The following is a 25,872-nucleotide window of genomic DNA, read 5'->3' as shown; positions in this document are numbered from 1 at the left end:
GCACGTTTGTTAATAAATATCTTGAAAGATACTCACCTTCTTCCTTTGTGTGTGGTCGTGACAATTATACCATTTCCATGTAGGCAAGTCTTTTTCTATGCACCTTTTTGACAGCCACAACAAGAGCAGACCCAAAGTGGATCAACTGTTGATCCTCTTGTGGACCAACAACCTGAAGCAGAAAGTCAGACATCAGTGGATGAAGTGCCAACATTTGTATGTGTTACTGCCTTCTCTTTGCTTAAAATGATTGAAATTTATTACTAATCTGCAACTGGGTTTGAAAAGATTCTTGCTTCTTTGTCTTTTACAGAGAATTTCTGAGATCCTAATGAACAGTGTAGAAGGAAAGGACATTTTGACCAGTCTTGAGAAGAATACGTTATCTTTAAATCAGCGAAGATGCATGGTCAGAATTCTAGTTTCACATCTAATGAGTCGCTTTGGAGAAAAGTATGTATGCATACTTTATAATAAAAGTATACATTTACATGCATTAATAAAAGTATAAATTACTGAGCTGTGTCTTTAAATAACAGTATTAAGCACTGTGTGACAGCTCACTCAAAAATAAAAAGTCTGTCATTAATTACTCACCCTCATGTTGTTCCAATCCCCTTAGACTTTTGTTCATTCTCTAAACACAGTTGAAGATATATAAATTAAATCCAAAAGGGTTTTGCCCCTTCATTGACAGCCTGAGCATCTAACATCATGGAAGTAGTTAACTACTTGGATGTTACTCAAATGGTCCAACTGTAATTTTCTAAGTGATGGAAATGTTTTTTTGTGCGGCAAAAATAAACACATACCGTATTTTGGCTTTATTTAATATTGTCTTAACATCCTCTTTAATCTCCAACTTGCGTTCACAAAAGCTACTGCTGCTTATCTGGTCCTCAAGAACACCATGACACACCTCTCACAATTCATGCGTTGTGATTTTCTCTTGGACCAGAGATCTAGCAGCAGCTCTAGTGAATATGAGTTGAAGTGGAAGTTTGAAAGTAGTTGATAATCCCTATTATTTTTTTGTCCAGTCACTTAAGAAAATGATTGATTGAAACACTGGAGGTAACATCTCCTAATTTAATATTTTTTCTACATTACTGGGCTTTCAAAGTGAAAATTGCTTGTGCTGACAATGGAGCAACAAATTTATTAAAAACAAAAAAGATTTCAGGTGCAAAACCACAAAAGTGCATCATACCAATTTAGTCACTCCCAAACACATGCCCTAGACATGCCCATGTCCTATTCCAGTGGCCCCTGTTGAATGTGTCGCCAGAAGTAGCCAAGCCTTGCTGAAAATTCTTTAATGTCTGTACTGTAATTAAGCTTGACCTTCTCCTAAATACTTTCTATATATTGTTTCTAGCCCATCCTCTGAGAAAAAGATGTGCTTGGCTGTTTCTCTGGTTCAGCAGTATCCCTGTCTTAAAGACACTCAGGGTAAAGGATATGTGAGTACAACTTTATTATTGCAATGTTTCTAAAGTTCTATACAATATGTTTTTCATTATCTGTGCCTTTCCAAATAAAGTATTTAGTTTTGATACAGAATACAAACTAGGGTTGGGCCATAACCCTCTTTATCAGATCGTCTGGATCGCCAGGTTGTCAATCGGCGATACACAATATTATCGTGGGAAGGGCCATTTTTTTTTAGTTTTTTTTTTTTTTTATATATTTCCTATATTCCTATATAAAAATTAATGAATATTGTTCTCATTAAGACCTCTGCTCATAGCTACAGATGATGTTTTCCATGTAAGTCACAAGTATAAACATATGAGGGCCGCTTGTGTTGAACGTTATGGACATTAATAAGTGAAATTGCGCTTTCACTATAGATTCTGTAATAAGTGTCCATGTCCTATGTACATTTAGAAAGAAATAACAGGCTTGTTTCTCTAGTAGAAGCACGCAATGATTCTGTATGAATTCGCCTTATATATAACTTAGAAACCTTTTAATTTACCAGTAAGTTAATTCGTTTTGCCCAGCGTATTTGTGCACCATCATGGCAGAAGCATTGCAATAATTTTAAACTGTAGTAAATTTATTGGGCTATATGCAATTAGATTTTATTAACATTAATTACAACTACTGTTTTTTTAATATTATTAATTTATTTGCTTCGCCATAGTTTTAGATCGACATGTCCGCATTTCACTTGCGATTTGAACGTAAACGTAAAGCTTCTTTTCTTATTGAAAATGTTGAAAATATTTTTAAATCATTAAACATTCACGAATAACATCCGAAGTGATTCAAGAAATAGTAGCCATCCTTGTTGTGTCTGTACAGTGTTTTCTTTTTTCTTGGATAGTATGACACTGCAATTAAAACGAATATCAAAATAATATAAAGTTGACATTGATAAAATTATATTAATGTGTCGCAGTTGAATGTTTAATTTTGGTGTATATGTCAATGTGGATATAAATATGGATTGTAAAATTATTTTAAAGTATCGTCATTGACATCAGCCTATCAGCGATTTGCCTGCATATAGTTGATACACAATATTATCAACTATCGGAACAACCCTAATACTAGGGATGTTACGGTATTGTAAATACCGTCATACCGCAATAAGACATTTTTTCGATACTACCGTGGTCGCATGACTCGATAAAACAGTAGGTCTTCTGAGAAAAGTTTGCTCATGCGAACGGGGGGTAGCGGAAACTACATTTCCCATCAGCCCAGGCGTGGCCATCATCCTTTGCGGTCTTTTGTCGCTACAGACTGTAGCAGCAAGGAAAGAGATAGAAATGGTCGAACCTGCTCCGTCTGAAGTGCGTATGCGTCACGTATTCTTTTCAGCACCCATGTTAACGGATTAGAGCGTTCACACTGCACTGCACTTGTCTTGTTTCCAGCCAAAATATCTAAAAATTCTTAAATCAAGAAGGATTTTCTAGACAAGTAAAGAGTTTTTGTTTAAAACAAGCTAAATAATCTGCCAATGGGGTAAGAAAAAAAAAAGTCTTCTGGCACTTTTTCCCAGTCTCTTCTTTAGTTTTGTTTTTCCTGTAAATGATTCAATAAATAACGTACCGTGACATTCATACCGTGAAGTTTTGATACAGTTACGTCCCTACCTAATACAAACTAATATTGTGTTTTTAGGAAGCATGGTTCAGCCCAGGACGAAGCCATCGTCCAGCAACTGGATTCCTTGAAGAACGCCTGCGAAATGTCAGGAAGAGAACACGTCGTGAAACCCGCACAAGCTGTGAGAAGGATGATTCTGAAGCCATAATCAGCATGAGCAGCATCTTGGTTATTCCAGGTAAAAGTTTCGTTTTGTTATCTTTTAATAAATATTGTGAAAGATTGTGTTGTTGTTGTTGTTACATGCCCTTAATTTTAAAGCTGTATAAGTTATTTTTACTTGCAGAGCCAACAATCACCCCTGACAGGGCAGTACAACTTGTAGAATGGCTCAAAAATAACATGTTGCCAGCTAACAAAGTTGCAGAGTACATGAAAGAAACAGCCATCCACAGGTCTCAATGGATAAGAGCTAATGGGACAAAGTCTATCGAGGATATAACTTGTGAATTTCCTCGACTCCTTGATACTCCAGGCATGGTAGGTTCAAAGCTGTGCATCTTTTGTTCAAAAAGTCTTTTTGGTTGTCATTAGTGCTTCAATAACAAATCGATAATGAAAATGATCTGCTCTGCCCACTCTGCATATACAACTTCTACCAGTCGCATAATTTTTATAGATCAAATTCATATACAAATAGTGGATGAAACTGAGTGAGCAGTCATTTATTTTTGTTACTAAGCGATCCTGAATACAGTTCCCTTTAGAGGTATCTAGTACTGCACTTGAATATCAGTTACACACAAAAATAATTCACAATATCTGTATTTTTTTTTTTTTCAGATTTCACAAGACTTCTCTGTTTTATTCCCCGACCATGCAGAGAGACTTTTCTTAGATTGGAAAGTATGTTTTAAAGACAAAATCCTTCTCTTTGCCCGCCAGGAGAAAAAGGCTCAGGAGCTTCTCCAAAACGTAGATGGTTTGTCTTCAGGTACAGTTATGAGTCCAAAAACAGAATAAGAAGTCTCCAACCCTGCTCTTGGAGACCCACCATCCTGCATAGTTCAGCTCCAAACCTAATCAAACACACCTGAACCACTGCTTTTAATATTTCAGGATTACTTGAAAATGCACAGGCAAGTGTGCTGAAGCAGGTTGGAAATAAACTTTGCAGGACGTTAGGTCCCCAAGAGAAGGGTTAAAGACCTCCACTTTAAATTAATGACAAATCGAATAATTGATACCAAATATTCATCCACACAGATGCTCAAAGTGACCTTGCACTCAGGCTGCTTCCTGTGATACTGCCCACTCCTGTCTACAAAATTGGAACGAAAATGTTCAAACCAAGCCTGGAAGAAAATATCAAGGCTTTCATTGAATTCAAGAATGTAAGTAATGTTTTGCACACATCACTATGCAAACCATACCAGGAGCAACCAAAAATGATTTTTAGTATGTTTTAGCCAAGTGAAAGTGTTAAATCGTGCCTGCACTGAGAAATCAATTTTTACATGAGCTTAAGTCATATAAGAGGCGATTGTATACAAAGTAACATCATGTAAGTGTCATAACTGAGACCGTTCACATCACAGAGAATTTAAAGCTTTTACTGACACCAGGCCCAGAAAACGAACGGTTGAGGAATGTGATCATTTGTGATGTTATAGGGCAAGTAAACCCAGCCTCCACACAAGATGATGAACACGTCCTTCTGTAGCCCCACCTACTTATTCACACGTGTGCACAAAACCGGATGAAGCATTAAATATCAAACATCCCGAGGAATATCACAAAGTATTGTACAGTAACAGGCTCCTGCAGGAAAGGAAGGTTTCGTTCCCTTCATATTTATATTTATACAGTATCATGAAATACCTTTCCGTGATCGCAGGGGTTTCATGCAGTTCATATTTATATTCATTTACAGTATCGTGAAATACCTGTCCACGATCGCAGGGGTTTCGTGCCCTCCATATTTATATTTATATACAGTGTCTTGAAATACCTGTCCGGGATGTTGTAAACCATGATTTATTTTCGTAAGTAGACGCTACAATTACTGCACGTTTTACATTTTTTATTACAGCTGTTTATTTGTTTTTGAAAATTGTTTAAATGTAAGATTTTAAAACATAAAAATAATCTGTATTACTATGTTGTCCTTCATTATCCATCAGAGCTGATCCTAGGTTTTGAAATGCCCGAGCAAAAAAAACTCATTTACTGCGCATGATTGGTGACCTCTCTTAATAATTTTTTTTTTTTTTTTTAGAAAGGGCCGTTTTCCCAACGCCCCCAGAAACGCTCATTTTACGTCGTGGTAATGAAACCCCTGGAATTCAGTGAATGCCAGTAAAATACAGCACGTCTGTTCACTTTGAAGCGATTCTTGAGTAAACAAAACGGAGGTTAATGTTGCATTTGCAGGGAGTTTGACTTTTTAAAACAACACTGCTTCATCAGTAACTGATCTGACAGGAATATGCATTGTTTTAATGTAAATGTGTCAATATTGCACTGTAAAAGACCGCTTGATCCTGATAACTTGTAGTCTGCGTGTCTATTCACAGAAACTCTAACGTAACTTACTATGCAAAACTCTAATCCAATCACAGAGCTGTAGGCGTTTACTTCAAAGTCTTCAGTGCAACACGCACATTAAAATCGATCGTTTCTGGAGCCTACCTCAAATATATATTTATATATATATATAAAATAACACATAACTTATTGATTCTTATGATTTTTTTTATGTAAAAACCACACGAATATCATAAGTGGACATCAGACTACATCAGACTAGTATTAGTTAAGAAAAAACATCAGCTCAGGAGAGCTTTAAATTAATTATTTGTCATGGATTGGATTTTGTTTAATGCTGCATTTTGTGTGTGTGTAAAGTGATTTGTATGTTTTTAACGTTCTTCTGTTTTTAACAGGTTGGCACTAACATGGTTGAGGTCCTAAAGGAGGCTGATCTCACAAAACCCTTCCCCTTTGTCCTTGGGCTTGGGGATTGCAGCAACTGCCATCAAGCCTTTGTTGTTGTCGGCAAGCAGGCACTTCAGAGAATCTGTCACAAACGGGACGACCAAGAGTGAGGATCCAAATGCAAGGCTTTATTAAGCAGATCGTAGTCAGACAGACAGGGTCGAAAACACCAGCAAACAACAACAGCAAAGATAATCCAAGAGCGTAATCCAGTAAACAGGCGTGGGGTCAAAATCCAGGAGGGCAGTCCAAAGTAAACAAATGAAATGAAAACAAGAAACTAGAAAACTATAGCTAAGACTGAGAAAACAAAAACAGAACTATGGCTAGGGAACAACAAGGAGACTAGGAAACCTGAGAGCAATGGAAAACGCTTGGTAGAGTCCGCTGGAGCAAAACAATACTTCGCGGTGTGAAGCTGGCTTTTATGGAGGACAAACAGGAAGTAACCAGCGAAGCAGCAGAGGGAGCAGCAAGAGTCTGTGAGGGGCAAGGCTCCCTCTGCTGGCCTGGTGTGACATAGCCCCCCCCCAAGGAGCGGCTTCCAGACGCTCCAAACAACAACAGGAAGAAACAGTCCAGGGGAGCGGTGGGGGGGGGGCCAGGACACTGAGGCAGCACAGGTTGGGCAAAGGCCCTCCAGAGCAGAGCCGGAGGTAGAGCAGTCCTCCGAGGTGGAGCAAGAGGCTTAGGAACCCTCCAGGGCGGAGCAGCCCTCCGGGGCGGAGCTGGAGACTTAACGACCCTCCGGGGCAGAGCAGGAGGCGTAGAAGCCCTCCAGGGCGGAGCTGGAGGTGGAGCAAGAGGCTTAGGAGCCTTCCAGGGCAGAGCAGGAGATGCAGGAACCCTCCAGGGCGGAGCAGGAGGCGGAGCGGCCCTCCAGGGCGGAGCAGGAGGCGCAGGAGCCCTCCAGGGCGGAGCAGGAGGCGCAGGAGCCCTCCAGGGCGGAGCAGGCGCCCTCCAGGGCGGAGCAGGAGGCGCAGGAGCCCTCCAGGGCGGAGCAGGAGGCGCAGGAGCCCTCCAGGGCGGAGCAGGCGCCCTCCAGGGCGGAGCAGGAGGCGCAGGAGCCCTCCAGGGCGGAACAGGAGGCGCAGGAGCCCTCCAGGGCGGCACAGGAGGCGCAGAAGCCCTCCAGGGCGGAACAGGAGGCCGCATCATGGACTGGGACCTGGGGAGAGCAGAGACAGAGGAGGCAGACAGAGCAAGGAGAGAGGTAGAGAGTTCATGGGGGAAGGTGGCCTCCATAGACGTGACTAGGCAGACGAGAACTTCAGGAATGGCTTTCGTGGTCGTGTCAGAGACGACAGGGAGCCTAGGCGGTGCAGGCACAGTGTGAAGCCTTGGCGGCGCAGGCAGAGCACGGAATCTTGGCAGAACAGGCAGAGCAAGGAACCTTGGCGGAGCAGGTAGAGCAGGGAACCCTGGCGGAGCTGGCAGAGCAGGGGGCATAGGCGGTGCAGGCAGAGCGTGAAGCCTTGGCGGTGCGGGCAGAGCGTGAAGTCTTGGCGGTGCGGGCAGAGCGTGAAGTTCCGCTATGTACGCCACCTCCGAAAGAGGTATAGGCGCAGCGGACATGCGTGTAGATGAGGTCTCCAGAGCAAACTTGTGGGCGGGCTCATGGGCAGAAGAGGGCACTGGGGCGCAGTGTACAGCCCACACACTCAAAATGGCGATTGCCATAGCAGGTAGCGCAGTTGGCAGAGGAATGCCCTCCGGGTCAGTGGGCGTGAGGCTTGGGAGCGTTGGCTCTGCGTGACGTGGGAGCGTTGGCTCTGCATGGCTTGGGAGCGTTGGCTCTGCATGGCTTGGGAGCGTTGGCTCTGCATGGCTTGGGAGCGTTGGCTCTGCATGGCTTGGGAGCGTTGGCTCTGCGTGGCTTGGGAGCGTTGGCTCTGCGTGGCTTGGGAGCGAAGGCTCTGCGTGGCTTGGGAGCGAAGGCTCTGGCAGATCAGACGAAACATGTCCCGGCTCTGGATGTTCGGGCGAGACGTGACTTGGCCTGGAAGGAACTGCTGTGACTTGATTGGGCGTGACAGGAATAGCAGTGACTTGACTTGGGATGACAGGAACAGCTGTGACTTGGCTTGGCGTGAGAGGAACAACTGTAACTTGACTCGGCGTAACAGGAGCAGCTGTGACTCGACTTGGCGTGACAGGAGCAGCTGTGACTTGACTTGGCGTGACAGGAGCAGCTGTGACTTGATTTGGCGTGACAGGAGCAGCTGTGACTTGATTTGGCGTCAAAGGAGCAGCTGTGACTTGACATGGCTTTGAGGGAGTGGTTGTGACTTGAGTTGGCTCTGCTGGGACAGCGGCGGCTGGACATGATTCAGGAGGTACTGCTGTGTCTTGATGTGACTCTGTAAGCGCTGTGGTAACTTGCTTATATTCTGGAAGTGTTGGGGTGTCTTGCCTTGACTCAGGATGTGCTGCTTGACTTGGCTCAGGAAGGGCTGCTTGATTTGGTTCAGGTAGTGCTGCTTGATTTGGTTCAGGAAGTGCTGTTTGACTCGGCTCAGGAGGAACAACTGCTGTAACTTGACTTGACTTGACAGGAGCATTAGCTGTAACTTGACCTTGCAGAGGCAGCAGCCACGATGTGACTTGACTTGACAAGAACAGGAGCTGTGTCGTGACTTGACTGTACAGGAGCAGCAGACATGGCGTTAACAGGCGATTGTTTGGTTGACGTGGCGTTAGCAGATGCTGGCTCGGCTGATGTGGTGTTAGCAGGCGCTGGCTTGGCTGTCGTAGCATTAGCAGGCGTTGGCATCAGGATTATGGCTTGACGTGGGTCTGGCGTGGCGGCCATCTTGGGTGCAGGCTCTGGCGTGGCGGCCATCTTGGGTGCAGGCTCTGGCGTGGCGGCCATCTTGGGTGCAGGCTCTGGCATGGCGGCCATCTTGGGTGCAGGCTCTGGCGAGGCGGCCATCTTGTGTGGTAGCTCTGGTGTGGCGGCCATCTTTGCAGCAGGCTCTGGCGTGGCGGCCATCTTTGCAGCAGGCTCTGGCGTGGCGGCCATCTTGTGAACAGGCTTGGGGATGGCGGCCATCTTGTGATCGGGCCTTGGGGTGGCAGCCATCTTGCGAGAGAAGTCAGACGTGGTAGATTTCTGGTGAGCTGAGTCCAATTGGGTGACCATCTTGAACGCGGACTCAGGAAGAATAGTCATTCCGAAAGCAGATTCTGGAAAGGCAGCCATTTTGTGAGCAGGTTCAGGAAAGGTAGCCATCTTGTGAACAGGTTCATGAAAGGTAGCCATCTTGTGAACAGGCTTTGGGTTGGTGGCCATCTTGTGCTGTAGCTCTAGGCTGGCAGACATCTTGTGCTGAGGCTCTGGGCTAGCAGACATCTTGTGCTGTGGCTTTAAGCTGGCAGACATCTTGTGCTGAGGCTCTGGGCTAGCAGACATCTTGTGCTGTGGCTTTAAGCTGGCAGACATCTTATGCTGAGGCTCTGGGCTAGCAGACATCTTGCACTGTGGCACATCTAAATCACCCACAGTTACCGGAGTATTGCAAAACAACAAGACAAAATTGATGAACTGTGCGAGGGTCCAACTGGGGTCTTCATCAGGGCAAATTAAAAATGATCTCTGGATCAAGTCCACTCCAGAAGCATTCTTTCAACATGGTCTCATCACAAGGTGCCAAAAAACAATATGTAAGAAACTCCTCCACATAATGCTCGATGGGACGGCCATTTTGAAAGATGGAGCAAAGCAGACTTACGGGGTTGGACAAACTTCCTGCTGAATCCATTCTTGGTGGGTTGTACTGCTGGTGGGTAAAGCCGCTGGATCCGGGGTATGGCGAAGTATTCTGTCACAAACGGGACGACCAAGAGTGAGGATCCAAATGCAAGGCTTTATTAAGCAGATCGTAGTCAGACAGACAGGGTCGAAAACACCAGCAAACAACAACAGCAAAGATAATCCAAGAGCGTAATCCAGTAAACAGGCGTGGGGTCAAAATCCAGGAGGGCAGTCCAAAGTAAACAAATGAAATGAAAACAAGAAACTAGAAAACTATAGCTAAGACTGAGAAAACAAAAACAGAACTATGGCTAGGGAACAACAAGGAGACTAGGAAACCTGAGAGCAATGGAAAACGCTTGGTAGAGTCCGCTGGAGCAAAACAATACTTCGCGGTGTGAAGCTGGCTTTTATGGAGGACAAACAGGAAGTAACCAGCGAAGCAGCAGAGGGAGCAGCAAGAGTCTGTGAGGGGCAAGGCTCCCTCTGCTGGCCTGGTGTGACAGAAACACACTTATCAGTGCTGTGGATACATGCTTTAAACTTTTTTATGTTATGGACATCCATTTTCCGAAGCAGTGCGCACCAGTGTGGGAATTTTTGCAGACTGTTGTCTACAAACTACCAGGAACAGAATCCCCTGCAGTAAGACTGCTTCGTAGCTATTTGTCATGTTAAGTGTTACTGGACAACAACTAACCCTCTCTAAAATGTTGTTTATATGAAGAGGAAAGTTGTCAGATTAATATATACATATAGAACCCTTTCTGAAATGTTGTGACTTGATATTTACATTAATTTAAGTGCATCTACAATGTGAGTTTTTGAAGTTAATATGGGTTTATATGAATTGAAAATGTATAGAACCCTTTCTAAATGTTGTGACTTGATATGGGGTTGTTAGAGGAAAGTTGTCAGACTTACATAATATATATATATATATATATATATATATTTATTTATTATGTATATATAAACATGTATATCTTAAATATTAATGTGAGTTTTAAAATTAACATGGGTTTATATGAATAGGAAATTTGTCAGACTACTTAAATTAGAATCTTTTCTCGTGCCATTTGGTTAAACATACTTCTAAAATTTGAGTTTATAAAGAAGAAAGTTGTCTTAACACACACACACACACACACACACACACACACACAAAACACACACATGTATATTTTAACATTTATTAATGCAAATTGTATTTTTTATTTTGCATTAAAATAGCCTTTTATAAATTCATTTTGTCTCTTTTTTTGTTGTCTTGAGTAATTCTCTTTGATTATTGTTTATTTTCTTTATTATTAAATATTTCAGGTTTGTTTTCAACCAGCAACGTAGTATTTTTTTGTCAATAGTGTTGGGTCAAAGATTTAACCCAACAAGTTGGGTTAAAATAACCCAACGCTGGGTTTGTCCATATTTGACCCAGCGTTGGGTTACCAAAATAACCCAATTTGGGTTATTTTAACCCAGCGTTTTTTTAGAGTGTAGGGGCCATTGCCCTTTACAGAACTCAGCCATATAAGAATAACACATAAGATCCATATATCAGCCACATCTGTTTTCATGATTTGGCTCATTTTAGGTTGGGTTATGGCACTGTTTTGGTTCGGTTCTGGGTAAAAAGATGTGGACCAGTTTTGGGCCGGGGAACCAACTTATCTGGGCCACACTTTAGCTGTTGGTATGGGCCAGATCCGGCCCAGAGGAAATTTGCTGACTGGGGTGTTGGTATTAGATAAGGATTAGATTTTTTATTTCTAAATCTACATGAATATATCTAGTAGTAAAGCTAATGCAAGGGCTAAAAATAAATAAATTATTTGATGATACTTCCTCGTCATCATGGAGAGTGCAGTTTGCACCGATTTCTCCTTTCCACAAGCGCGTGCTCTCCCGTTGCGTCTGTCATTGCTATGCAACCATGAACACCCCGGGCCTGGAAAACTGATTTGCACGTGCAAAAAACGCGCTATGTGAACGACTCATTCCTCCTTTCTTGTCAACAAGTGGATTCAGTGCCACCGCATTAGCAGCGCCTCTGGTCGCCATGTCTTAGTGTGTTTATGTAGAGGATGCAACTGTGCACCTTTCGGATAGCACGTCAAGAACCGGATTAACCCAATACTTAGGTACCACCGGTACTTAAGAAAAGCTGGTACCGCAACGGAAAAAAAACTGTAGTACCGACTTGGTACCGAAGTACCAGGTCTTTTGACAACACTACTACACACACTCACACCATGAAAATTGTGTTTTGCTGTGTGTATGATAAGGAGTGTATAGCTGCCCTTTTTGTTTAAGGTAATTAAGTTGATGTTTTCTGCATAGGTGATTGACACCAGTGAGGAGGAGGAGGACGCCATCCCTCAGGCGGAGTCTCAGCGGCCAGGGACAGTGCCTGCAGTTTTTGTTGAAATGGATGAGGACAGTTTGAAGGCTCTGAAAGGTGGGTGGGTGTATGCTAGTGATGTCAGGGTTATCTCTGCCACCACCTGAACCCTCCCATACACCTGCAGTCATTGTCATTGAGGTCATGAAGTCAACTTTATGATTTCAAGACATGCACCCCACTGTTAGTTTGAAGAACATGCATGTTACGTATTATGTCTTAGAATACAGACCTGACTTCCCACATTACAAATTTTTGAGGCAGTATAAGCAAAAATTTTCCCCCTTAAGACTGCTTTAAAGGCATCCCAAACAATTGTTGGTGATACTTCTCCATTATCATTTTCTTTAAAGTATGATTCAATCTCAGATTTAAGATTTTCTTTCACAAAAGGATTATTTAGTATACTTGAATTCAGCTTCCATAGGGTTGATCTTATACTGTCATCAATGTTTATTGTCATTACTATTGGTGCATGATCTGATATATAAATTGTTCCAATGTCACATGAGTGGATTCTGTGCCTGTCTTTAAGAAAAGCAAAGAAGTAAGGAATTCGACTGTACGTTGAGTGGGGAGCTGAGAAATGTGTATAATCTCTTCCAGTTGGATAAAGATTTCTCCAAATATCTATGATACCATTTTCTCTTAACATGATATTGACTTTCTTGCTCACCCGGTTTTGAAGTGTAGGATTTTTCCCTGAATAGTCTAGTTTCGTCAAGCGAATATTCATATCTCCTCCACATATAAGTATGCCCTCAGATTCTGTCGATATCATATTAAATATTTGCCTGAAGAATGACCATTGACTACCCGGAGGGGCATAGATGTTGAGTATAGTTACTAAAGCCCCATTTATTCTCCCTTTAATGAGGATAAATCTACCTTCTTTATCTTTCTTTTCAGACAAATGCTCGTAAGTTACTTGATTTGATATAAGAATCGCAACCCCCCTGTCTGTGACCAGATTTATAAGATGCTGAAAATAAATATTTAAATCCCCTTTGTTTAAGTTTCAAATGCTCAGTTTCGTAAGGGCTACTTGAGTCTTTTCTTTTCTTAGTTTAGAAAGTATTTTTGTCCACTTTTGAGGGTTTAATACACCATTATATGAGATAACTCTCAGTCTCTGTATATTGGTCTCCATCTCAAAATTACACTTAATTCCTGTACTTCTCTTACAATATCCATTTTTTGTGCTACATCCTCTTGGCTGCAATGAATATCAGCCACAAAACAATGCAAAGTAGAACAAAGAACATATTGTACCATGAACATTTTAAGAATCTGAATCCAAACTTTTAAGACTTCCATAAGTGAGGTTCTAAAAATAACCCTAACTGTGTTTGGGAAAATCCGTTTTAATCCGTCTCTCTTTTCACCACAAGAGGGCCCTCCAAGTTCACCTTACTGTGATAGTCACTCATCTCTTCTGGCTAGTGAGTTTCGCGGTGCTCCCGATCCTATTATCTCGATTTAACAGACGTTTTAATGTCACAACAAAAACAAAAGTCCCCATTGTACATTCAAGTTTTTTAAAATCAAAGGCGCGGGTCTTGGTTCTCCTAACGAGAAAAAGAAAAAAAAAAGTTACGAGTCTCGGGGGAATAGTCACTCAAATAAGTGTAACTTTCGAACCAATGGATTAACCATCCTCCGCGGATTCACGTCTAAATTGTTGGAGTTTCTCAACTACCGACTCGTCTGCTCGTCTCCTACGTTCTCTTCTGCTTCTTCCTCTTCGATCGCTCGTAGACCAGGTCATCTTCTGGATTTTCTCCATCAACGTCTCCGGCTGCTTAACTATGGCAAAAGGTAATCCCCTCTCAGCCATATCTCGCGTCGCTTCTGTAGCAGAATTGTACATGCACAGACCGTCTTCGTAGAAGACCCTCATTCTGGCAGGGAAGGGGGTTTGGAACCGTATCCCCTTTTCTTTTAAGATCTTTACCTCCGCGTATTCTCTTCGTTTTTTCAACACTCCTGACGCATAATCATGATCGAAGTTTATTTGCTTGCCCCTCCAAACAAACCCTTTGTTTTGCCACGCAGTTTTGATGATTTCTTCTTTTGTTCTATAGTTCAGAAATCTCACAATGATTGACCGTGGTGGTGCTGATCCAGAAAGTGGAAGAGTAGTAAGAGCTCTGTGGGCTCTCTCAATCTGCAGATTCATGTCCGTAGGAAGTTTCAGATTTTCTCTTAGCAACTGTTCAATAAAAGCCGTCATTGATGCGTGGTTTTTCTCAGATCCTTCGGGTACAGAGTAGATTCTTATGTTGTTGCGCCTGTCACGTCCTTCCTGGTCAATTAGCTTTGCTTCCAGTTGGCCGTGAAGTTTTATCATCTCCTTCATCACCTCCTCTGTAACCTGCATTCGATCCTCCATTGTTGTTATCCGTTCTTCCGTTTCGTCAAGTCTTTGGTTTGCTCTGTTGATGTCCTCTTTGAGCTCTTGAAACTCTTTCTTGTTGTCTTTACGAAAGTCTTTTATTTCTCTGAATATCGTCTTCAAATCCACTTCCATGTCTACATCTTCCTCGCTATGATTAGCTAATGAGTCGGCGTCATTAGCTTCGGAGGCGCCTTCAGTGTTCTGTACTGTTTTCTTAGCTTTATTTTGTCTGTCTTTTGTCATGGCCCAAGACTTTTCCAAGTCGATCAGAGTAAATAAATTCGAGTAATATTATTCGTTTAGGCCCTTTTCGTCACTTAGTCGGGAGCAGCTCGTTCTCACGCTGCCATTTTGTTGTCGCCCAAACCGGAACTCCCCTACTCCATCTTTATATTGGAATTACTCACTAACGGACTCAATAATGGAATTACTGCCCTGTGGCTTTGAGTGAGTGGAACATTCATGTTTGACTTGCATGCTAGCAGTGAAAAGTATGAGTAAGGATCAGGATCTTCATTAGGGGTGGTTAATCTGTCTGATTTCCCGATTCGATTCGATTACGATTATTAAAGTCCCAATTCGATTACAGTCGATTTTCGATTATTAACGATTCGCGATTAGCGATTTTCCATTTCACAACAGTAAACGAAAATACACTACAAAGTGATTGCAGTATTAAAAAAAGTCAGCTGCTGAATTACTTAACTCTTTTATTGAGTAACAACAACTCAAAGCACTTTCTGTGTCGTGTAGTTATAACTTCAGAATTATTTGTATCTTATGTTCTGTAGAACACAGAAATGAATACATCACATTGTGTTGTGACTTATCAAGTTGAACTAAACAATAACAAATAAATGAAAGGCTTATTTCCTTTAGGAAGTAAATCAGAACCAACATACTGTAGAAATTGGACAATTTTCTTTAGAAAGACAAGGTGTTCAGGTGGAGGAAGACTGCAGGTTGCAGTCGAAACATGTCAAGGTAAAGAAAAAATTTTTTCTCCACCTGAACACCTTGTCTTTCTAGAAGAAAATTGTCCAATTTAATCATTAAGAAGACAAAATGAACATTTTTGAACAACTTTCTGTAGCTTCAATTAGTAACATACAAAGCCACTCTTATACACAACTAAATAATAAAGAGTTATGACTTGAAATGTTTGCTGTATACTACAATCAAAAACAGGTTATACAAAAAAAGTGAATGAACATCTGCAGAGAGCACAGTCAAAATGTAACTTTTTGTGACTGAAATTGCACATATTGCAGTATAACATACGTATAACAGATCGGTTTGCTTACTGATGTGAAAACTAAACAATACAGAAAGCAGCTCTCATACAAAAAAATACTAAATAGGTAACAACGAAATTGCCAATTTTACATACGTTAGCTTTTAACGAAGAAGGTGCTGTTCGAATTTGGCGCTCAGCCATCATGAGTCTGTTATGTGCGCGTCTCTGTTAATTTTTTTTAGAAAATCGATTTTTTGACATTTGTGAATCGATTCAGAATCGTCCACGTCCGCATCGTGATGCATCGAAGAATCGATTTTTTTCCCCACCCCTAATCTTCATCCAATCAGAAATAAATAAAAGTTAAACCAGATGTAGCTGTTGTAAAATGACATTTATATAGGTGCTATTTTGTGTCATCATGTGATACTGACCCTTTTTATACTATATTCTTATTTTAGAGCTGCCAGGACTGGTGTCTTCACTCAAAACTGTCCTAAACAAAATGGAAGAGTCACCTTTGTCTTCCATGATTTCCAGCCAAAGCGAATCACCGCACACTGGCAGTCACACTGGCAGTGAAGAAGACATGGTATGACTGAAGGACCTTAAACCAATCCTTGTTATGTCTTTATGATTGGGTGCAATAAGCATACACAAAAAAATCTTACAAGATCGTGGAGGTACTGTTTGTGTTAAAACACTTGAAGCAAAGACATGTACCAACCTGCCCTAAAGAGAAGTGTTTGTAATATACCTTTTGTCTTGATCTGCTTGTGTGTTTTCACAGGTGTCATTGGGCAACTCATTAGTGCAAGTCCCAAAACGCCTCTATCAGAGGCTGAGTGGGAGGAGGATGTCCCTCTTCACACAGGAACTGGCCACATTGGTGTTTGGCAGGGAAACTTTGGCCAAGGCAACCCTCACAGGGAAAGGAAAAAAAAGGCGAGCTGAAGGAGCAGCTTGAGCCAGAAAAAAACAACGCAATTATAGGTACAGTAATGTCATATTTATGAATCCAAATCCATTCATGATTGATTGACAAATCCATTATCATTAATGATTGTATTTCAATGTTATACATTGTCTATCTTGTTTTAATTCATGCCCATGTCTCTTTCCTGTTTTCACAGATGCAGTGAGGGAGCGATTCCCAAACACCGAGGTGGCAGAGATCTGGGCACTTCTACGGAGGAAGTGCAACAATGAGAGCTACAAGGCCTCTAGTAATTAAAGTCAGAGATGTGCATGTGTTGTAAGTTGTTTGCCATTGTTGTCTACCATGCATTTCAGAGAAAGTCAAAAAGTCAGTCAAAAGTTCAAGGTTCCTCCTTTTGGCAATACCTGTTTTTGTGTGTTACTTTTGTGTTTATAATAAAGATTCTTTTCTGAAATTCAATTTGTAATCTGTTGATGTAATGCACTTATCCTGAATTATAATATAATAACAATACACTTGTAGTGTAATAGCAACATTCATGCTTAAGTATAACAAAATAGGTATAAAAGTACAAATGAAATGTACTTCAAACTATTTGTTTCTACCTGACAGTATAATAACATTGCACTGAAAGTACGTGTCTATGATGTTTAGGTTGTAATTGAAGTTCACTTCAAAAACATTATTATTGTCATAGTGACACACTTTAAAAGCACTAAATATAGTTAGGAAGTGCATTTGTAGATCACTTGAAATATTACAGAGGCATACTAAATTAACAGTTTATAGTAATTAGAAGTATGATAGCAGTATGCACAAACTGTACTTAAACACAACTTTATTTGCACTGCAATGCCTTTTTAAGTGTAATTCCATTAGAATGGCGATACAGTGCAATTGTACTGTAAGTGTGCTTTATTGCTCATGAATCTTGATTTTCATTAGTGTATTTTAGTGCGCTTGAAGTCTAAAAAAAGTTGTTCCATTTTAGTATACTATTTACACTAGAAGTGTAGTCAAGTAGATGTTAAGTTGAAGTTAATACATAATTGAATACACTTAACTATACTTGGATTTGACGAAAATAGTACACAATGTAGAAAATTTACTTTAGTACACATTAATAAAGTATATTTTTATTATAATTCTTTTTCACCTGGGATGTGAGTAGTTCGTTACCTCCACCATTGCAGGAATGCATGGATGTCTGTTGTTGCTTTGGTAGTCGTCACATCCACTGCTGCTCTGAGCTCTGGATCGGCTGCTGTCCATGGTGCTGAAGATCCACAGCTTCACAAATCAAGAATTAAGCCTCTTTGATGATTTGATGAAGTCTGGTGCTTTTCAATTAGGCTGAGATCTTGTTTTGCAGAGATATGTACTATTTTCTCTGAGTTTTTGTGCAGCAAAGTCAAAAGTCAATACTAAAGACACTAACAATCAGTGTGTTTTGCAAATTGTTAAAGGTGCAGTGTGTAGATTTTTGCGGCATCTAGCGGTTAAGTTTTGAATTGCACCTGATTGCAACCAACGGCTCCGTCCAGCGCTCACCCCTCCCTTTACAGAAACTACGGCAACCGACACGCGATTAAGATGTCGTTGTTTCAGACAGAAAATAATAATGAAGTTTCTTTTAAAACGTAAATAAGAGAATTATATTTACTTGATAATTCAATAAAACTATGTTATTGTGAATATTGCAGTTACTTTTTCATCATTGTGTCAGTGTTTATTCCCCAAGAACAGCATGAAACGCGATCTGTAGAGCAGTTTGTCCATAAAGGGTTACAGTAGAAACATAACGGCGGCCTCCATGTGGGGGGACCCGCGGTCTATGTAGATATAAACTCTGGTAATTATAAGGTAAAGAAAAAAAAAATTATGGTTAATTAAGTAAGGTCTTTATTCACCCCTGAAAACATAGTTATGTATATGATATTGCATTTCTGTCTAGAGATAATCTTAAATATTACACACTGCACCTTTAAAATAGACAGTAAGAATGGTACATAGAAGGCACAGACAGATCATAAGTTAAGAGTATAGAAGAATTAAAGTTAAGCCAAGCATATTAACTACATAAAGATCAAGATCAAAAATTGTTGGTTATCCCAAAGCCAGCTAATCATATAAAATCTGAGATGAATAAAAATTAACAACAACAAAATGTATAATTTTGTGTGAGACACAGATACAGATAATAATACATAATCTACAAACTGGCTAACACTATTAACATACATTGTGCGCAACCGAAGACAGAGAAACCAGAAAATTTGGACTGATGTGGAGAGAAAAAAACAGATGAAAACGCAAGGACAGCTAGTGAATGAAAACCAAAGATGGGGACAATGAGAAACAGGTAGTTTATAGATAAATGTAAGGCTAACATATTCATACTAAAAGCCAAAAAAAAAAAAAAAAAAAACTATTTTCATATAATATAAGTCCCCAAACCTGTTGGAACAAGCATAACTATTAAACACACACATCTCATTTTAGTAACTCAGCTTTAGTAAATTCATGATCAGTTTATAAAAAGATTCAACACAAGGATTGTTTAACTTCAGTTTTGTGAGTTTATTATTTCTTTGAATATTAGTGTGTTTGTAAACTAGTGAACTGTCATAATTTTAAGGAAATGTATGTTCTTCATTATATTATTTGTTCATATGCTTGCCTTTTAACAAATAAATCAACTATATATGTTGCAAAAAAGGTTTATAACAGGCGTAAACAGGGATTGACAACTATTAATCTAAAGAGCAGGGTCGGGTGGGCTTCCTATAAACCATTACTGTTCATTTGATTGGAGAGAATACAGCCCCGCACCCCTTTTGTCAAAAACTGTGACACAGCCTCCATCAAACACAAACACCACACCCAGCATTTAGGAAGCTTAAGGGACATCCTGCACCCACCAACCAACCAAAGCCCTGCAGGGGCCCTAGCGCTCACTTGTATGTGGAAAGAAAACTTTTATACTCTGAGGCTTAAATCTGCACAAGAGTCATTCAGAAGCTTCAACTGAAGATCAAAGACTTCAAACATTCTATTTATGTTAATGATTCTGTCATTGTGACATCATACTGCACATTTGAATCTGGCAGTGTGTTCTTCATGAGCAGTAAGTAAAGCAGACACATTTCACAGTAGTAATTTGTCTCGAACACTGCAAATTGGGTTGGGGTTGGGGGGGGGGGGGGGGGGGTGACAGTGCTTAATAAAATTGCTCCAATACTTGAACAGGGAAGACAGACGTATTGGACGATAGAGACCCAACAGAGACAGAATGCACAGACTTTGATTTTAATATATGAGGTAACTGGGGAACACAGGTGCACAGAATGACTAACTAGACTAAAGGAAAGGAAACCGACCAAAAAAGGGCATACAGAAACAAAAACAGGTCCATATTCCTGGCATATCATCCCCCTTCTGGAAGGTGCACCCTTGCACTGATGGAACAACACAAGGAAGAGAATGATGAACAGAGTCTAAGTTGGAGTCGACGGAGGGAGGAGCCTGTCTCTGTATGTCCTTGTGTCTCCCTCCCTTTCTCAGGGAACAAGGGTTGTAGTTGTAACCCTGAAACGGCGATGTTAAAAATGCTAACAATGTCCTTTATTGTGCACTTCCTGTGAGATCTCTTTTCAATTCATGATATACAAATGTGAAGTTCTTACATTGTAGACAGAGCAAACGCATTGTCCATAATCCATATTATTCCTTGCTCTTTTATGCATTACCGTGTCAACTAGCTATATTGTGTTGACTGAGCTTAAAGTGTACTATGGACAAAACATAATGCTTTAAATGTGAATTAGAATGCTCCATTCTATATATTTTGTTTGAAACTCTTTCTACACTGAGGGGATCTCTTAGGCTTCTCTTTATTATGAATTTTCATGTGCCTGTCAAGGCTTCCTTTTTGACTGAAACAGTTTCCACACTGTTTGCATGTGTGAGGCCTCTCTCCAGTGTGAACTCTCATGTGAATTTTAAGGCTTCCCTTTTGAGTGAAACTCTTTCCACACTGTTGGCAGATAAAAGGACTCTCCATGGTGTGAATTTTCTGGTGGACTTCAAGGTTACCACTTTGAGCGAAACTCTTTCCACACTGTTTGCATGTGTAAGGCTTCTCTCCAGTGTGAACTCTCATGTGTGTGTTAAGGCTTCCTTTTAGAGTGAAACTTTTTCCACACTGTTGGCAGGTATAAGGCTTCTCTCCAGTGTGAAAACTCGTGTGAATCTTAAGGAATCCTTTACGAGTGAAACTCTTTCCACACTGTTTGCATGTGTAAGGCTTCTCTCCAGTGTGAATTCTCATGTGTGTTTTAAGGCTTCCTTTTAGAGTGAAACTCTTTCCACACTGTTGGCAGGTAAAAGGGTTCTCCGTAGTGTGAATTTTCTGGTGGACTTCAAGGTTTGTAGTTTGAGCTCTTTTTTGTTTAGAAGTCTTTTCAAACTGTAAGGAACAAAAAGATTTTTCTCCAGATACGAAATCATGAAGATTCTCAAACTGATCTTCAGTTTCATTCAGTACCTCCCTCTCCAATTTCAGCGCTGTTAGGTCTAAGGTGGGAAAAAAAGGAATAAAAGTTAACCCCAGTTTAGTGGCACAAAACATCCTGCTCAGCCGGTACCCTACAGAGTTTAGGCTGGCCGTTATACAGTTAATAAATAAAAAATCTAGAAAATCTAATGACAGAGTTTAGGATCTATATATATCTATATACAGACTAATCTTAATTTTCCTGTACAATTTTTGTCTCCTAGGGAATAAAATGCAACAAATTTAGAAAGAGACGGTGAAAAAAAGGGGATAAAATCCCCACACAATTCTTTCTGAGGTTTTGTTAAGGGGGCAATTATGTTAGCCAATCAAAAAACGGGCTGTTAAACTGACCTGTTAGGTCAATGTCAAAGTTTATTTATCTAATTTAAATCACTTTTAAATACAACAAGTGTTTATTAAAGTGCTGTACAAGTATACTAAATTTAAAACAATTAACACATACAGTGGTGTGGAAAAGTGTTGGCCCCCTTCCTGATTATTTATTTTTTTTGCATGTGTCACACTTTAATGTTTCAGATCATCATCAATCAAACAGACAAATTTAAATATTAATCAAGGATAACCAAATAAACACAACAGTTTTTGAATGAAGTTTTTTTTTTATTATGAAAGGAAATCCAAACCCACATGGCCCTGTGTGAAAAAGTGTTTGCCCCCTAAACTTAACTGTTTGGGCCACCCTTAGCAGGAACAACTGCAATCAAGTGTGTGATAACTGGCAATGAGTCTGTTACAGCACTGTGCAGGAATTTTGACTCACTCATCTTGGCAGAATTGTTGTAATTCAGCCACATTGGAGGGTTTTTGAGCATGAACCGCCTTTTTAAGGTCATGCCACAGCATCTCAATAGGATTCAGGTCAGGACTTTGACTAGGCCACTCCAAAGTGTTCATTTTGTTTTTCCTTCAACCATTCAGAGGTGGATTTGCTGGTGTTTTTTGGATCATTGTCCTGCTGCAGAACCCAAGTTTGCTTCAGCTTGAGGTCACGAACAGATGGCCGGACATTGTCCTTCAGGATTTTTTGGTAGACAGCAGAATTCATGGTTCCATTTATCACAGCAAGTCGTCCCGGGGATGTGTTTCCCAAAAGTTTTGTCGTTACCAATAGAGTTCAATGGAACTAACAATGCTTTTGGGAAACGTACCCCATGTCCAGAAGCCGCAAAACAGCCCCAGACCATCACATTACCACCACCATATTTTACTGTTGGTATTATGTTCTTTTTCTGAAATGCTGTGTTCCTTTTAAGCCAGAGGTAATGGGACACGCACCTTCCAAAAACTTCAACTTTTGTCTCGTCATAGTATTTTCCCAAAAATCTTGGGGATCATCAAGATGTGTTCTGGCAAAACTGAGAAAAGCCTTTATGTTCTTTTTTCTCAGCAGTGGTTTTTGTCTTGGAACTCTGCCATGCAGGCCATTTTGCCCAGTCTCTTTCATGCAGTTGTGCAGGCTCTTGTTGTAGATGTTGTCGTGGGGTCTTTTGTGGCCTCTTGGATGAGTCATCGCTGCGCTCTTGGGGTAGTTTTGGTCGGCCGGCCACACCTGGGAAGGTTCACCACTGTTCCATGTTTTTGCCATTTGTAGATAATTGCTCGCTGGAGTCCCAAAGCTTTAGAAACAGCTTTATAATCTTTTCCAGACTGATAGGTCTAAATTACTTTCATTTTCATTTGTTCCTGAATTTCTTTGGATCTCAAAATGTGTAGCTTTTGAGGACCTTTTGGTCTGCTTCACTCAGGCAGGTCCTATTTATGATTTCTTGATTGCGAACAGGCGTGGCAGTAATCAGGCCTGGGTGTGGCTAGAGAAACTGAACTCAGGTGTGATAAACTACAGTTATGTTTTAACACTTTTTCACACAGGGACATGTGGGATTGGATTTTGTTTTCCCTTCATTAAGAGAAACCTTCATTTAAAAACTGGATCTTGTGTTTTCTTTGATTAATATTTAAATTTGTTTGATGATATGAAATGTTAAAGTGTGAAAAAAGGGGGACAACACTTTTTCACACCACTGTTAAACAGACAAGTCCAGCACAATCATAAAAACTTAAAACTCATCTTTACTCTTTGGCTTTTAACACAGTATGAGAGTTTAGACTAGGTCCCCTGGTTTTTAAAGGAACCGTATGTAGGATTGTGGCCAAAACTGGTACTGCAATCACTTTCAAAATACTGTAGAACGGTGTATCCCCTCCCGCTCCCCCCTGACTCGAGGTTGCCAGCTAAGCTGCAGGAGTAGGCTGCTTCAAGGAGCTTCCAATGGCAAGTGACGAGTCCTACACAGTAATTGTTTTTTCTTCTGTTAATTATGTTTATGCTTCACGAGAGATGTTTTGCGAAGTAATTATGTATCGCAGAAATTTACAGATGGCGATTAGCCAAATATTTCGTAAAGATGTACTGTAATACCACATTTCAGTCGGAACATAGATTGTTTTCATAGCCTGCTCGTGGTGCGATATAAAGCTTTTTATGAACGCATTTTGCACGGCCGACCGTGGGAAATCCACTGTGTAGCCTACGGAAGCAAAGTTAGCCAAACATAGATGAATCTTAACGTTACCTATCAAGGAGAAAATTAGCAACGTTGGCGTCTATCTTCAAATTCTTCTCCATTTTCAGCCGTCTCCATCTTTCAAAGGCATCTCCTATACAAATCCTGGTTTTATTTAGGACTTTATCACGACGTATTTCGGATTCATAACGTTATACATGTTTAATCCGACACGTTAGCATAGCCGCAGCTGTAACAGAGCTGGCAACCCGGATCACGAAACTCTACTGACTTCGTGATTGGTAGATAGCTGGAGGGTAGCGCCTCAGACCAAAACACAAAATGACAACAATAACATCAGTTGAGGGCTGCAACTCTCACTTTTAAATGACAATATCCTGGCCGGACCACTGTTGTCAGTGATATAAGTATTTGAAATGAACATGATTTCTTAATGTCTAGTGACATGTCAGGGCCATTTTATGATTAACTGACATAAATTTCTTACATACGGTTCCTTTAACCTTATGGGAGAAACAATCAAAAGTAAATGCTCAGTGGATCTAAGTGCTCTTGTTGGAGTGTATAGCTGCATTAAGTCAGAATATTCAAGTCCATTTAAACACTAAAACCAAAATCAATTAAAATCGAGTTTAAAATGAACAGGAAGCCAATGGAAAGGTGCCAGAATTGGTGTAATATGTTCTTGTTTCCTGTCAACATACGAGCAGCAGCATTCTATACCAACTGCAAATGTGTGAGAAAGCTGGTTAATATCTAATAATAATTTGTGTTACTCTTTCAAAGTCACTAAAAGATAGAAATGACTCCACTTTGGATAACTGCCTCAACTGAAAACAACTAGCTGAAATTACTGAATTAACCTGTTTATCTAGTTTTCACTCCATAATAACACCCACATTTATTACATTGGGCTTCACATATAATCTTAAAACACAAAGATCCAACTGAGAAGAGTCATGAGCACCCCTGGATCCAAATACCACAACTTTTCTTTTCTTCATTAAACTTAAAAAAGAATTTTTCAGGGCCAACCAGGTTTATTGTCTTCAAGACAGTCCAACAATGGTGCTACGGACTTTGCACCTTTCTTTTTCAAAGGCATATAAAGCTGAGAATCATCTGCAATTAAATTAAACGAGTTGGGGGTCACGTGACGCTTTAAGAGTGGCAAGACGTTTCTGACCGAGCACCTCGCCATATAGCTGAAATTCACTCTTTCACCGTCTTTGGGGATGTCCTTTGATTGCTGATTTTTGGAGTGGTGTTTGTGACAAACTATCTGTAATATATAAAGAGACGGTTACAGCCTCCCATTAATTTGCTTACTAGGTGTCTTGCCCTCCACTTTTTTTAAATATTCAGATGTCTTTAAACCTTTGCTGATGTTGGGGAGGAAATTAATTATGAATAAATGGGTTGGGGCAGAACCCCCTCTTATCAAGGACTGGATAATCTTGAATAAAGAAACCATACTTATGGAAAAGATTGGACACATATTAAAAGGTAAATTTAAATCATTTGAGAAGCTGTGGGAAAGTCCTCTGAACTGCCTTGGTATTGATTATAAGTCCACTATGTATCCTTAGCTGTCCTACATGCTGGTATTGTAATAATGTGGACCACACTGCGGTTGTTTTTGTTGTTGTTGTTGGTTTATTTTTTGTGCTTTTCATTGCTTTTCCCTTTTTTTTCTTCTCCTTTTTTCCCTTTAAATAATTTACACTGTTTACCCATAAATGTGTATGCAAATTATTCTGAAAAAAAAACAATTAAAAAAATAAATAAAAATGAAAGAAACAAGTTGCCATATTTCCTACAGCTGGACCCTAAGGGAAGCAAATTTATAGAGAACAAAATAGGCCCAATAATGGAAGCTCGAGGAACTCCACACGAGAAGGACGCTGAAGAGGACACCATTCCTACGCAGTACCCTTAATACCAATGCAATTTTCTAATTGAGAAATCAAGATATTAT

The 25,872-nt window shown here is 40.4% G+C and overlaps 2 protein-coding genes across 2 annotated transcripts in view; one reads left to right on the top strand and one right to left on the bottom strand.

The window, feature by feature from the left end:
* Positions 1 to 25,872, bottom strand: part of LOC141334108 (uncharacterized) — a 294,786-nt gene that overhangs the window by 239,083 nt on the left and 29,831 nt on the right. The window contains exon 3 of the mRNA XM_073839252.1: positions 20,875 to 21,230. Coding sequence (XP_073695353.1) covers positions 20,875 to 21,230 — 356 coding nt within the window. The remainder of the gene's footprint in view (positions 1 to 20,874; positions 21,231 to 25,872) is intronic.
* On the top strand, positions 93 to 12,851 carry LOC141333374 (uncharacterized). Its single transcript, XM_073838355.1, has 10 exons — positions 93 to 216; positions 314 to 453; positions 1,379 to 1,463; positions 3,139 to 3,301; positions 3,410 to 3,603; positions 3,907 to 4,057; positions 4,330 to 4,457; positions 6,009 to 6,128; positions 12,155 to 12,272; positions 12,751 to 12,851. Exons 2-10 carry the CDS (start codon positions 332 to 334, stop codon positions 12,849 to 12,851), a joined length of 1,182 nt encoding a protein of 393 aa, XP_073694456.1. The 5' UTR covers positions 93 to 216; positions 314 to 331.

Source organism: Garra rufa, chromosome 4 (genome assembly GCF_049309525.1).
Source record: "Garra rufa chromosome 4, GarRuf1.0, whole genome shotgun sequence".
In the NCBI taxonomy this organism is placed as follows: domain Eukaryota; kingdom Metazoa; phylum Chordata; class Actinopteri; order Cypriniformes; family Cyprinidae; genus Garra; species Garra rufa.
The sequence above is the reverse complement of the archived record's forward strand: the minus strand, read 5'-3'. Positions and strand labels throughout refer to the sequence as shown.

Bases quoted from the DNA above. Each gene is read 5' to 3' on its own strand.
- LOC141333374 (XM_073838355.1), top strand. From the start codon at position 332: ATGAACAGTGTAGAAGGAAAGGACATTTTGACCAGTCTTGAGAAGAAT. The intron at 454-1,378 runs GTATGTATGCAT...TATTGTTTCTAG, and splicing joins ATGAGTCGCTTTGGAGAAAA to CCCATCCTCTGAGAAAAAGA. The intron at 3,604-3,906 runs GTAGGTTCAAAG...TTTTTTTTTCAG, and splicing joins TCCTTGATACTCCAGGCATG to ATTTCACAAGACTTCTCTGT.